A 13,347-nucleotide genomic window follows, 5' to 3' on the forward strand; every position below is an offset into this window, starting at 1 on the left:
ATCAAACACTTGTTTAGGAAGATTATCAGAAGTTTTAATGATTTCCTTAAAGGCTGTGTAAGCTTTTACATTTAAAGTATTGGTTCAGTCAAAGTTCTGGCAATCATCAGCTTTAGTCTTCAGAATAAAGATAAATCCCCACTTCAAGAAAAAAATTACCTTCCAATATTTCTAGCCACTGAAGCATTTAGAATTTTTTAGTTTCTAAAGCACAAGAAAAAATAACTGTTTAGCCTTAAATCGGTAAATCCTTTCTCAGTTTCCATATTTAAAAGATCCACCATAAATTTTTTTCCTACCTCGGCATTTTCAAATACGTTTATACAGAAGAGATATGAAAAGCTTTAGGACTTGGATGAAACAAAATCACAGATTAATCCACTCTGAGATCATCTCTGCTCTAATTCATGAAAGTGAAGTTGCTCAACAGAAACAAGCACTGTGGTAAACAGACAATTTTAAAAATAGATGTCCCAGGTCAACGTAGAGAAATATGCATGAATGACCATTAACCAAAAAGATATTTATTTTTCTGGTTAACATAAATACTAATAACCTAGCTGCTGTTCTAAAATTCTTACAAAATTATTTATTTATTTATTTTACAATACTATGCATTGAGGAACATTTGGAAATCTCTTTTCTTGAATCAAAATGGATTTTGTTCTTTCAGCTGTTTGTGAATTCTGGGGTATAATTCTAGACTCTTGTTAGTTAATACATTTTAACCATTTCAAAAAGTAATAATAGTTATAATAAGAGGAAATAATAAGATGAAAAATAATAATAAGAGAAAAAACTGCACTTGCTATATTTGTAGGACTTAAGGAAAAATCTTAGATTAAGGAATTCTTGAAGGCTGAACTGATTTCATAATGGTATTTTCAAAGAACGTCTAATGTGTGTCAATATTTGACTGGAAAGAGGCAAAATATTCCAGAATCTAAGGTTAGCCATTACTAAATTAGAGATTTTAGAATTTTATTTGGAAAAGGCCTGTGTCTTTATCATGAAAGATGTCATGAAATGGAAATTTAACATTATTAAATTTTACTGAATAGCTATTACATTAAACCTCAGAAAAATGCCACCTTGCATTACAGACTTCTTCAGTGTAAACTATTATTAACACTAAGATAAATACTTCTCTGAAATTAAGATGGAATTAAGCTGTCCTTTTTTTCCACTGCTGAACAGAACACACTAAAATACTGTGGAACTACATCAGATGAGAAAAAAGAAAAAACATTGTCTTCTAAATCTAAGTTTTGTAATTACTTTTATGACTTGTCAAAAAGGAGAGTTGCCTTGGATTCAATACTAATTAGTCTTGGATTAATAGAGTTTGGTTTTGGAAAGATTAAATTAATATACCTTCACTATCTTACCATAGTAATGAGTTATCCTTTTAACATGTCCCTGACTACCAGCTCTTTTGAGTTATGAACAGTTGCGTTTGCATAGTCTCAAGGAAAATGAAACAGGAATCAAAACTACATGCAATGATGAGTTTATAACAGACTGATTTTATTTATCTGATAATTTCATTTATCCGATCATTTAATTTATCCAAGATATATTTAGTTATTATGTAAACGAAAGACTGTTTCAAGTAAAACAAAATCACCTTATGCTTGGGCCAATAAAGGACATTAGATTTAGATAGCAAAACCAAGTAATTAAGAACCAGGAAGATGGAAACAAAGAGTAGACAGGGAGAAGTTGACTTTTAAGGAAGGTAAGAAAACAGACATGAAAATATTTAAGCGAGACTCTGTAAATTAGTTTTTGCTTTAAAAAAAAAAAAAGAAGATAATGCACTGACATCCCCAGAAGTCTGTGATACTTCTGTCCAGCTTCTTAGTGGGAAGGGAAGGCACAGTCCTGTCCAGAGGGGCATTACCATCAGTCTCTCCAAACTACCTGCCCTGAGGGAGAAGAGTTCGTGCGATCTCCCACCCCAGTTACACCAGGTAGCAGGACAGATCTTTTACTACTCCTAACATGGCTCTTACCAGAACGAAAGGAGAAAATTGCTCTTGGAATTTTTTTTATTTTATTTTATTTTTTTGCTAGAGTTGTTATCCTGTCTTTACATCAGCTGCTGATAAAACTGCTACTACTCTAATGTTTTGAAACCTCAAAAGAAAATGAAAAGTCTTACTTATTTTGGAGTTCTTGGTGATCTTCCTTGCAAATTAACAATGTGCTTTGCAAAAGGAATGCAAAAACAAACAAACAACAACAAAAAACTGTAACAAGCTCTATTTCCCACTTACCCTCTTGTGTATTTGTTTATGGGAATAAGGAGTATTAGAAGTAATTTTGCTTAAAATTTTAAGCAACAAAAGTACTTTAAACAAAATATTTTAAGAAATGTTGTACTAAGTATAATCTCTTCTTGGTTTTTAGACAGTTTAAAACCTTTCATTTTTATTCTTGAAAAAAACAAAAGCATTTTTAACTCTCATAGCAGCAGAAATCCTTATCTAAATACAAGGTAAACTACATCTTTTTGATAAATATCAGCTGTAAACACAGCCAGAACAAGAGAATTCAAGCACTTATATCATGAGTAAGGTTTACTTTCTTAGATAACTAAAACAATTGTTTACAAAATCACTTTTTCACAGTCTTAAAACAAAAATTAATAAATAAATAAATAAATACAAACCGGTAACTGATAAAGAGGAATATCCACTTGTCCAAGAAAATCATCTCGAGTCTAGGGAAAATAAAACACAAGGAAAAAGCACAAAAACCTTAAAGTTGTGAAGTATTTAAAAATACTGTTTCAACCCCCTGATAATATAGCAATGTTTTTTAAGAATGTCAAGACACTCTTGAAGCATAGACATGAACACTTTTTCTGTGTAGAACAAACTCTGATTGAACCAACTCTCAGAGCCTTGGACAGTTTTGTCTTTCTCAAAATAAATGAAGTTTGACAAAGCTGGGGATAGGGACTTGGATTTTATTTGTTTATTTAGATCATATGGAGTAGTGCTAATGAAACTGATGAAGAGTTGTTCAGAGTCAGGACTGAGATCCTCGGCATCTTTAACAGAAACATCATTTTAAAGGGCAAAATGTAAAGGCACTTCCACTAGCTATTTCAAGTAAAATAACTGTCTTGTTTTATACTTAAAAAACTAAGCATTTCTCACAGAACAATACAATTATTTACAGACCTTCCTCCTAAATTTGTTGCTGTACCATAAGCTTTTATTCTAACTCATCACCCAAGGATTTTGATGGTCTTCTTCCATAACTTTCCATCCCTGGTTTCCACATCTCATTGAAATCTATTCCCTTTGCCTCAGGACAAAGCTGTGCATTTCACCTTTTTGCAAGCATGACTGTATTTTTAAGTTTCAAGACACAAACTCCAGTCCAATTCTACCCAATCTTTTTGTCTCATTGACTGCATTCTCCATTGGAACATCTGGCTTTAAAGGATATAGGTGTTTCTCCCTTAATCCTTCTAGTACCTCTTTTCTTTAGGTCTGTTGTCCCAGGTTTACCCATTTCATCTTTAAATTGTACGTGTATGCATAGAAACGGTGCCTCATACCTGTAGGAGTTACTTGACAATGCTAACTTAAAGCCTTAATTTTTATACATCCCAAAAAGCACAATATGCAACTGGACTGCAGAGCTTATCATACATATCATGCATGCCAGAAATCTACAGATACGCGCTATAAATTTAACTTAAATTTATATATGTCTCATATTCAGACGGGGGGTGAGGAGGGAGAACCACGAAACACAAAGCAAAAGTAAATTGCTTTTCAGTTCACAGACTGGTTGGGTATAGAAAGCTACAACAGGTTTTCATACCAGAAGAGTCTGAAGCTTCCCTGACCTAGTAAAGGAAAATTTTCTGTATTATTACAGACCACAAGCTTCTGGAAAAATATAGCTATCATTTCTGCCTATGAGGTTCTTTTTAAAATGGCACAGCACATACCTTAGACACGTTAAAAGACTTAGTATTTGTAAAGTTCTTGGCAATCCTCAAGTGGAACAAGCCGCTCAAATAAATTACTGGAATGTGGGACAAAAGTCTGCTGCATTTTAGAAAACCGCAGAACATTGTGTTTGTTACCAGCATTATTTTAGTACAGGCTCCTGTTATTCACTTTATTATTCTGCTGTCTCTCCTGCTATTTTTAGTAGAGCTAGCCTCGATAACCAACCTTTAACAGTACTTTCTCCTCCAGCCAGCGAGTAAAATCCTCCAGCGGAGATTTTTGTTGACCTCCAAACTACTAATGCATAGATCAGATAGCAGGAATGCTCTGAAGCAGAGTGCCTCGCTGACTAACTGCCTTCAAAGAAGTGCCAAAGAAGCTTTGAAACAGACATCACACACATTAACAATTAAATGTCAATGGAGTTGAAACTGTTTGGATCTGTTTCGTGAGAGCAGGCATCCCAGTTTCTTTAGGAAAGACAAGTGGGCCAGTTGTTCTTGTCAACTTTTAACTTCTTGACAGCCAGAGAACTCAAACTTTCCGCTTGCCAAACCGTAAGTGCATAAACCTCTATTAATGATATGTTACATTAACAAAGAGGCCTTTCATTTTACTGATTCAGTGGTTTAGTCTATAGAAAGTTATTAAAAACATGCAAGGACAGACAGCTGCTATATACAATACATTTGAAGAACTCTAATGCAATGCCAAAGTGAGTGCTCACAGAGTAAAAGCACTGAAAAAGTAATCCAGACACACCTGAAGTCCAAAATTCATTCCTGTCTATTTTATAAATATACACACACACACACACCTAATAAGCCTTAGCACTTAAGATGCTGGATTTTCTTCCTATCATGAATTGGATACAGATTTTAAACTGCTACCAGACGTGATTATCTGAGTGTCCCAGTGTCACCGTACTGAGTCACACACTAAAGAGCAATACTTAGAACATTACCATGATTTATCAGGTTTGAGCAGTTATCTGAATTTCATGCCTTTCTTAATTGTTGGATTCATCACAGTGCCATGTGAAACAGCTTTTGTACAAGACCATGGTGTTGAAATAACATTTTCTCTACCAACTTTTGTGATTACGTTTTTCTTGGTATTAGTGCATGAAGCATATTCCCACTCTTTTCCTGAGCAAACAGACAACTAGTTGTACATGTTGGTCTTCACACACAAATCTACAGCTGTATGGGAAAAGGAGAAAATACACAGCTTTTATTATACAGAATATAAAGTGTCAATTCAAACTGAAAAAACAAACAGTGATCCAGACTATCGCTGCTTAAGAAAACAAGAGCTCAATAGATCCCTTATAAAACCAACATTCTTCTTGCTTAAACACTCAAACATCAATGTTAGTTACAAGCTTGATGAGAATGAAAAAAACACTGAAAATAAAAACAAACTTCCCCAAGCTACACTAGCAACTTCAAGTATTTTTCTTTTCATGCTGCCTGCCCTGACTGTATTATTTAGCTATCTTGAACTCTAAATAAACAGAATTGAGCTTTTGTTTTTTTTTTTTGTACAACACACAACTCATTACAGGAAAATAGACATCTCTAATGAGCAAACTGAATGATCATGTTAAGATCTCACCAAGTTCATGGATTCTAAAAGCAATGTTTTCCCTATCTTGCAAAGCTGTAACTACCTTATTGCCCAGAATTCATTAAAGTCCCAACCTCCTGTACCTGTATTTTTATGGGGCAGAGGTAGATGGTGAGGAGAGATTTTTTTTCTCCACAAAATGCAGGCATCTCTTTTTAACTGGCCTTCACGATCAAATACAAGTTGCCAGTTACTGAGGTATAAGAATCCACTGGCATTTTCGAAGAAGAGAAAACAGCTAGTGTGAGATAGATGGTTATTACACAACGTATGTTTCTGCAGGACCTTCAGCCCCACTGGCTACTTCCAGAGAAAGGTGTCAGCATAACATGCCTCAGCAGTTTTACCATCTGTTTAACAGACAGCATTTAGAAATGACATGAGTTATTTTCACTAATTCTCCCTCGCCTTTAAAGATATTTTCAGAGAATTCCTGCTCCACATAGACCAGAGCAAAAATATCATGTTTCTCCATTTATAGCTTATACTTGTATACAGCACAAGTACTCTATAGGTAGATTCCTTGAAAGTTCCTATTTAGCCTACAGTTATTTTAACACACCATTCATACTACTCCGTTCAGTGTTTGCGACTTGAAGAACCTGGGCCTACATAGTCATTAACAAAGTAATTCAAGATAGGTTTGGGTGGTTTTTTGGCATATGAGAACTCATTTTCACATGGGTCACAGGAAGATAATTTGATGTCTAATATAACCGAAGCATACTTAAGCACAACATAAACAGAGAACAAGTCAAAACCTAGTGAAGGGTATGTTTTATTCATCAGGAATTTGAGTTGGTTTTATGGAAAGATGTGCCAAATAAGCTACTATATAGAAAAGCAGGAATATTACAGTTTATAACTGTCAAGAGCAAATCCAAATTTGCCCTTCTGTATTCAAGCAGCTAATACTTTAAATAAGCATTAAAAAAAAAATAATCAGAAAACAGTACCAAATATTTGATAAGTTACTGCTTTGACAAGCTGCTTCTCATATCAAGTCAACTTCATAATAGTATAAAAAACTTAAAACTTTTGCATCTATTTGTGGGAGATTCTGTGCCAAGCCTTATGACTTCAATTAAAGGTTGAGAAAAACACTTGTAGTGACAATTACAGGTGCACTTTTACCTGCACTAATTAACAACATAAAGGTTAAAACACTTAAAACTGTAAAAACCTATCAAACATTTAAATGCACGTGTAATTTTCTTTCTGGTTTGATCTGTTTCTTATTTCAAATGTCACAGATGTTAATCACACTGGCTAATAAATACACTCGTCCAGTGGACTCAATACACACAGTACACTTTTTGTTATTCAGCACAAGAAACATAATAAAACAAAATAAAATTGGGGGGGGAGGGGGGCCTCTCCCAAGCCTAAATCTACTGCTGCCAGCCCTAAACATAGTCCTCAGATGACCTGGCAACAGCAGCATTTACTGTTTGTCTTAAGCTGTGCTATGCTCAAATTAATAAATCCCACCAGGCCTGAACTGTCCTGCCCAAACTGACCTTGGATGCCTCAGCCTCTATGACACAAACAACCCACCTGCAATCATTGCTACAACAAGAGCAGTGTAACAATTTACTTCAGATCAGCTCAACAGTTCTTACGAAAGTTACTTGACACTTCCCACATTAGATAGTTTTCAGAGGCCTATAATTTGCAGATGTTACCCACTTTGGATATATTCTTTCTATGTAAGTATTTGTTATTATTATTCCTAGTAAGTTTAATTTGGAACAACAGCAAACACAACAAATAGCTAAGGCAGAAACTAAAAAAAAACAGTAAGCACTGTTCTAAGTTCTGGAAACCTCGCTGGGAAGCCGTGCTTTCATGTTACTGAATGCAGCCTTCTCCCTTATGCCACGAAAATCAGGCTGCCAGAGAAGCCATGCAGGTCTAGGAGAAGTCAGTTCTGCTTCCTCCCACATTCCTCTGCTTGAGTTGCCGTAGTGTCCCATTTGCATTTTAATATGCCTTATCCTCAATGACTCCAGTTAAAGCTTGAATACCATTTCAGCCAGGAACTTGCTGATGTCCTCCTTAAATTCTGTTTGCTTATGCTCCGGTCAATACAGCCCAAAGCAGCCCTGGGTCTTAAATGATAATTGCATCCATCTGCAGACTTGCAGTTTACCTTGAACTGCCACACTGCAAGGAGAGTGAGTGATCTCTTAAAATGTGGACGATTACAGATCCATCAAACAGCACTGAAATGAGCTACAAACATTTTGCTGGCTGCATTCCCAAAGCAGTGCGTTCTGTTCGTCACAAGGAGCAAGGAAGAAAGTTCATTTGAAACAGACACTTAGCAGAAATGCAGGGCAGTCCCCTTCAGACAAGGGTAAAAGGCAAGTTGTAAGCTACTGACTCGCTTGAAAATGCCAGTCAGATTCACTTGCTTGCTCAGTCTGTGAAATTCATTCACTTACAGAACACAAGGAAAAAAAAAACGTGCTGGAACACAGAAGAAAACTCTCAGCCCAGGCTGATGCGAGAACTTTAAAGAGCATTTCTACCATTTGATCCTAGGCGTCTGCAAGGGCTGGGCGGGCACCAAAGAAGCCAGGAGTCTGATTAATGTTACGTAGCCTTGTATCCTCTCCCTAGCAATGGCCAAGAACAGATGCTAAAGGAAATAAGAGCAGCATGTAAGAGTAGTGCTTCCCCCAATATATCCTCCAGGTTCAAGTAAGTAGTTCATCAGGGACGTTTTCTATATCAAGAAGGCAATATATTTTGATGGACCTTCCTTCACTTGAAATCCATTTCTTTTTCGATACCCATAACTTCTTGCAAAAGCAACTCAGAGAATACATTTATGATACGAGAGTAAATTCCCTGTTCATGTTCGCCTCCCCTGAACTATAACTTCACTAAACACCCTTTACATCATTTCTCCCCTCCCTCCTCCAAGCTGAAAAGCTGTTGGTCTCAGTCTCCTCACAGAACACCTACACCAACCTTGTGACCTGTATTTTTCTAGTAGCTAGACATGCTTTCTGAAAGAGGATGACCTGAAACTTGTATAGCATATGTGGATTTGTTCGACTCCATAATGGTGTTTTTCATTTTGTTCCTTTATTCCTTTCCTAATAAAAATGAACATTCGATTTGCCTTTAAGCTGTCAAGAAGACTTGAGTTGACATTTTCAGGGAGTCATTTACCACAACATAAAATATTTCCTGACCAGTACGGGAGACCATTACTGTGCATGCGTCATTAGCTATTTTCCCTGTGTGCATTACTTGGCATTTATCAACACTGATTTTCAAATCATCCACTCTACTGTCTAGTTGCTCACTACCATAATTTTTTTATTTTTTGTAATTTCAGAGCTGACAATTTAATTCTCACTTCTGTTTCTTATCTTTTAATTACCTGTTACCGGTGAGGAAACATTTTCTACACTTACTTTCTACACTCAGCCTTGAGACTATTTTTCAGAACTTTTACTAAGGGTTCTTGGCAAATATTTTGAGAATTTAAGTGTCCTGTATTAATCAGATCACTCATTTTCCTATGTTGCTGGTTAGTTTGATTTGTGAGATGTAGCTGCCTTTTATGAAAGCCAAGCTCGTTCTCCCTTCCCTGTAAACAAAAAATCCTGTCACACCTAACGAGCCTATTCTCTATATTCTTCCTTCCAGACTGGCACATTGTAATGTGCTTGTAATTCCCTTCATTTCCCTTTCAGTCACTTAAAAACATTGGCCACCCTCCTTCCGTAAGACAACCTAATAGATCAAAAAATATCATCGTTAGTATTTTAATAATCTTCTAGTTCACCTTCTTGACAATTCTTGGACGAATACCAGCAGGTACAGTTCGCTTTGTTGTCTGATGCCATAATGCTTACAGAGACTGATTTCTACATCACATTTTCCAATAAATATTGGGTTAAAAACATGTGTTGTGGTTTCAATTTCTCACAAAAAGTGAAAGTGATGTACCACTAAACATTGACATCAAAACATAGCATTGATCACAGTCTCGTATCTGAAAGCCTCAGTTATTTGGCTAGTCAGGATTGAAGGGAAAATGTCTCTGTCTTCCCTTGGGAGCAAAGTTTTACTTTATAACACACTCTGTATTTTCAGTAAGCCTTAGAGACAGTAACTATAGCTTATGGCTATATTAAAGAAGCCACACTATGAATTTTTCCCCACTCTTGTGGTAGATCAAAAGGACATGAATCAACCTGAAGACTGGGTAATTAAAAATTTATATAGCTGTTTCAGGAGCTCTGCTCCACATGGTTTTGTGGTTTTAGTCTTCCCTTTGGTTGGCATATGAGAAACCTACCCCAACTCAGTTCAATTGCAGACTATAAACAGAATTAGGTTAATTATAATTTGTGCAGAGCACAAACAAAAAAAAAATCCTTTTTAATATGTACATGTAATTTTCACTGCTGACTAAAAAGCTCTGGAGCTTTAATGTACAGAGTTATTAAAGTATTCTGCTAGAGCCAAGACAGTGTTCTTTTCAGGATGACAATATCCTGAACGTTACACATGGTTCATCAGTGCCAAATGCAACTTGTAATTCTCCTCGACTGAGCTGATATCCCACAACACAGAATGGGCAACAGGCAGCCCTGCAGCACGATCCTTCAAGACGTGCAATTCTGAACAAGATGAATGTGATTAGGTGAGGAGGTAATCAGCACATAACAGTATAAAGAGAGATCAATTTGTGCAGAAAAGACAACTCCAAGTCAGGGAACTGGCTGATGTAGTTGCCAAGCCACTCTCCATTGTATTTGTAAAGTCCTGGCAGCCAGATGAAGTTCCCCATGACTAGAAAAAGGGAAACGTCACAGCCACTTTTAAAAAGGTACTAGGTAAAACCATGGGAACTACCAACCTGTCAGCCTCACCTCTGTGCCTAGGCAGATCATGAAACAGAGCCTCCTGGAAGCTATGGTACAGCATATGGGAGACAGGGAGGCGATTCGAGGCAGCCAGCAGGGCTTTCACCAAGGGTGTGTTGTGCCTGAGCTATCTAATGGCCCTCTGTGCTGGAGCAACTGATATCAGCTACCTGTACTTTTGCAAGGCCTTTGTTTGACACAGTCCCTTGTCTCTAAATTGGTGAGAAAGGGATTTGATGGATGACTATTTGTTGGATATAGAATTGGCTGATGCTATTTAAATAGCATCTCCTGTTACAAAGCGAAATGTGAAGTTCCAGAACCTGATGAAAACAGCTGAAGAATTACAACTTAATTTTTTCACACAAATCTGACAATATAAAACCTTTTTGTTTTTTAAATCACCTTTAATTTTTATTCTTCAGTGTGTTTCATTCAATGAAGACAAAACTTCAGCAAGACTACTCATAACAATTCTGTTAATTGTGTAAGAAATTATGTTAAAGACATACAGTTTGTATGTCTTTATGTCTGTATGTTAGTACAAATGTACTAACACATTTGCAAGTACATTTATGATACACACATCTTCTAACCAGCAGTGATACTGATTTGGAAGGAAGTGCTGATATCAACACGGGTATCACCATAATAGCGTATTTGTGGAAGAGATTAGTATAGCTTTTTTTTTTTTCTTGTTTCAGAAAGTTTGTTCACGGCCAACAAGAAGTGGAACTGTAGCCACTGCCCTTCTGTATCTCCTCATGTCTGCATATGCAGCATGTAACCTGTTCCCTTACTCAGCCCGACCCTCCCAGTTCACACCGGTGACATCAAAGTGCTTTAGCTATAGATTTACATCCACCCCAAGAGACATACGCACTGAAAAAAACACATTGAAAACATATATACAAAGTCAAGGGCAACTGTCAATGATGCAATCGTGCACTTGTATACCTCTTCCTCCTGCTTTGCATAAGCGAAATTCCACTCCCTACTGCAGAACCTATTCAACATATTTCAAGTAAAGATCAGCAGTGCCATGCAAGGCCATCACCATTCCTCATATTTTTTAACTTAATTAAAAATAATCCAAGGCCAGTTGTCACAGAAATTATGTTTTGATTTTTTTTCTCTCTCTCTTTTTTTTTTTTTTTTTTTCTTTTTTAAAGTGAGCCTTTAACAAGCTGTTGATTATAGAAAGCAGGAAACCTGATACCGGGTGGCTGAAGGCTAGTAGCTAGGCACATAAGAAAAGAATGCTTAGACCTTTCACTGCTTCAGACTCTGCAGTCTGTGACCAAAGCACTGATTTGATTTCATGCCTGCTCTGTACGGATAGCTGACATTACTAAATGCTACTCCAGTATCAACTTGTTAAATTTGAACTCAGACTCAGCATATCAATATACTAGGCCAGACTAACTGGAGTCAAGAGAAATATTTTGGGAGTTGTTTATTTTTAAATGAGTCACAACACACCATGATAATTAATTGGACTACATAATTAAATGATTGCCATAGAACCTATTATATTTTTCAAAGGCTGTAACAGCAAACACAAAAATATTTATCTAGTTTATTCTGGTGAATTACTGAACTGCCATAAAGTCACTATGGCTTTTGCTTGGTTTGGTGGGAGAGCCTTTAAATTTTTATTACATAGGATATTGTACAAAAACTGATTTTACATTAAGATTGATAGGGCCACTTCAAGAGCAATATGCTTCTGTGCCTTTCAGAGGAATCCAAAACAAACATACTACTATAAAACCTTTAGTGTCCAGTTTTCTGCTATCAGAAACCTTTTTAATTTGTATGTGGTCACGGGACAAATCAAATGTTTGGCACAAACCAAGTATCTGCAAATGCATGAGAGGTACAACGTAACCATAGCAATTTGGGATTGAGACAATCTTTATTTTAAACAAACAAATAGAAAAAACTCGCCTCTCTCATTTTCTACGTGGAAGATAAAAAAAATTAAGAAATTGGTTAAGGTTAAAATATGTTGCCACATTAGCACAGCAAAGATGCTCTCCTATAACAGGGGCATGCTCTAAAGTGCTTAAAAATTTAAATTTAGCTTAGATTTCATGATAATGCACTGTGAACACCATTCCTGGGAACTGACACAAACCCGTCAGTCCACTGAGCTATGAGGTTCTCTGGAAATGTTTACTAACAAACTAATCCTGAACTTGGATTCTAACTGGACGGAACATAATTAAATTCATTCAGTATTTAAGCATTTTGTATTTTACATATCAACTACTGACATTAAACACAGAAGCTAGCAGTGAAATGTACTTGAAGTGCATGACTCAACGTTTTCCATTCTTCTTCTTCATTCTTCTTCTTTTTTTTTTTTTTTTAAAGAATAACTAGATCCAGACTACTTAAAATGTCATCATCTGTGCTTATTGTGGAATTTGCCATTAACAGTTGGATTTGGGGATGAGGAACTGCCAAATAATATACATAGTGGTTACTTGTGATCCACCATGAGCTTTAAAATTAAGCTTAAACTGAAAACACAGTTCTATAAAAAGAACATGTGTTTGTGGTTTTTTTTGTTTTGTTTTGTTTTCTTTTTTCCATAAAGCAATACACAACTTGAAAGAAGCCAAAAAGAATAGAATCATCAGGTACTACTCTAACTAAAGGCAGTGACAGAATGAAAATTGCAGGGTATTATCTTCAAGGTAATACAATTTCTAGTTCAGAAAGGAGATGTCACTAATATAGAACTTTGGCATGAAGCTTGTTGCTTCTACAAGTAAATTAATTAAACTACAGTAATTGTAACTCATGGAGAATGAGGTCTTAAAAACTTGAAATAACTTTCG

The 13,347-nt window shown here is 36.1% G+C and overlaps 1 protein-coding gene across 4 annotated transcripts in view; it reads right to left on the reverse strand.

The window, feature by feature from the left end:
• The window catches only part of NEDD4 (NEDD4 E3 ubiquitin protein ligase), a 54,461-nt gene that overhangs the window by 20,996 nt on the left and 20,118 nt on the right, over positions 1–13,347 (reverse strand). For all 4 annotated transcript variants that reach the window (XR_005268606.2, XM_038184986.2, XM_038184987.2 and 1 more), the window contains one exon: positions 2,675–2,725. Coding sequence is in view for 3 of the 4 variants with exons in the window: in XM_038184986.2 (XP_038040914.2) it covers positions 2,675–2,725 (51 nt within the window). In the remaining variant the exon portion in view is untranslated. The remainder of the gene's footprint in view (positions 1–2,674; positions 2,726–13,347) is intronic.

This window comes from Anas platyrhynchos, chromosome 11, assembly GCF_047663525.1.
Source record: "Anas platyrhynchos isolate ZD024472 breed Pekin duck chromosome 11, IASCAAS_PekinDuck_T2T, whole genome shotgun sequence".
In the NCBI taxonomy this organism is placed as follows: Eukaryota; Metazoa; Chordata; class Aves; order Anseriformes; family Anatidae; genus Anas; species Anas platyrhynchos.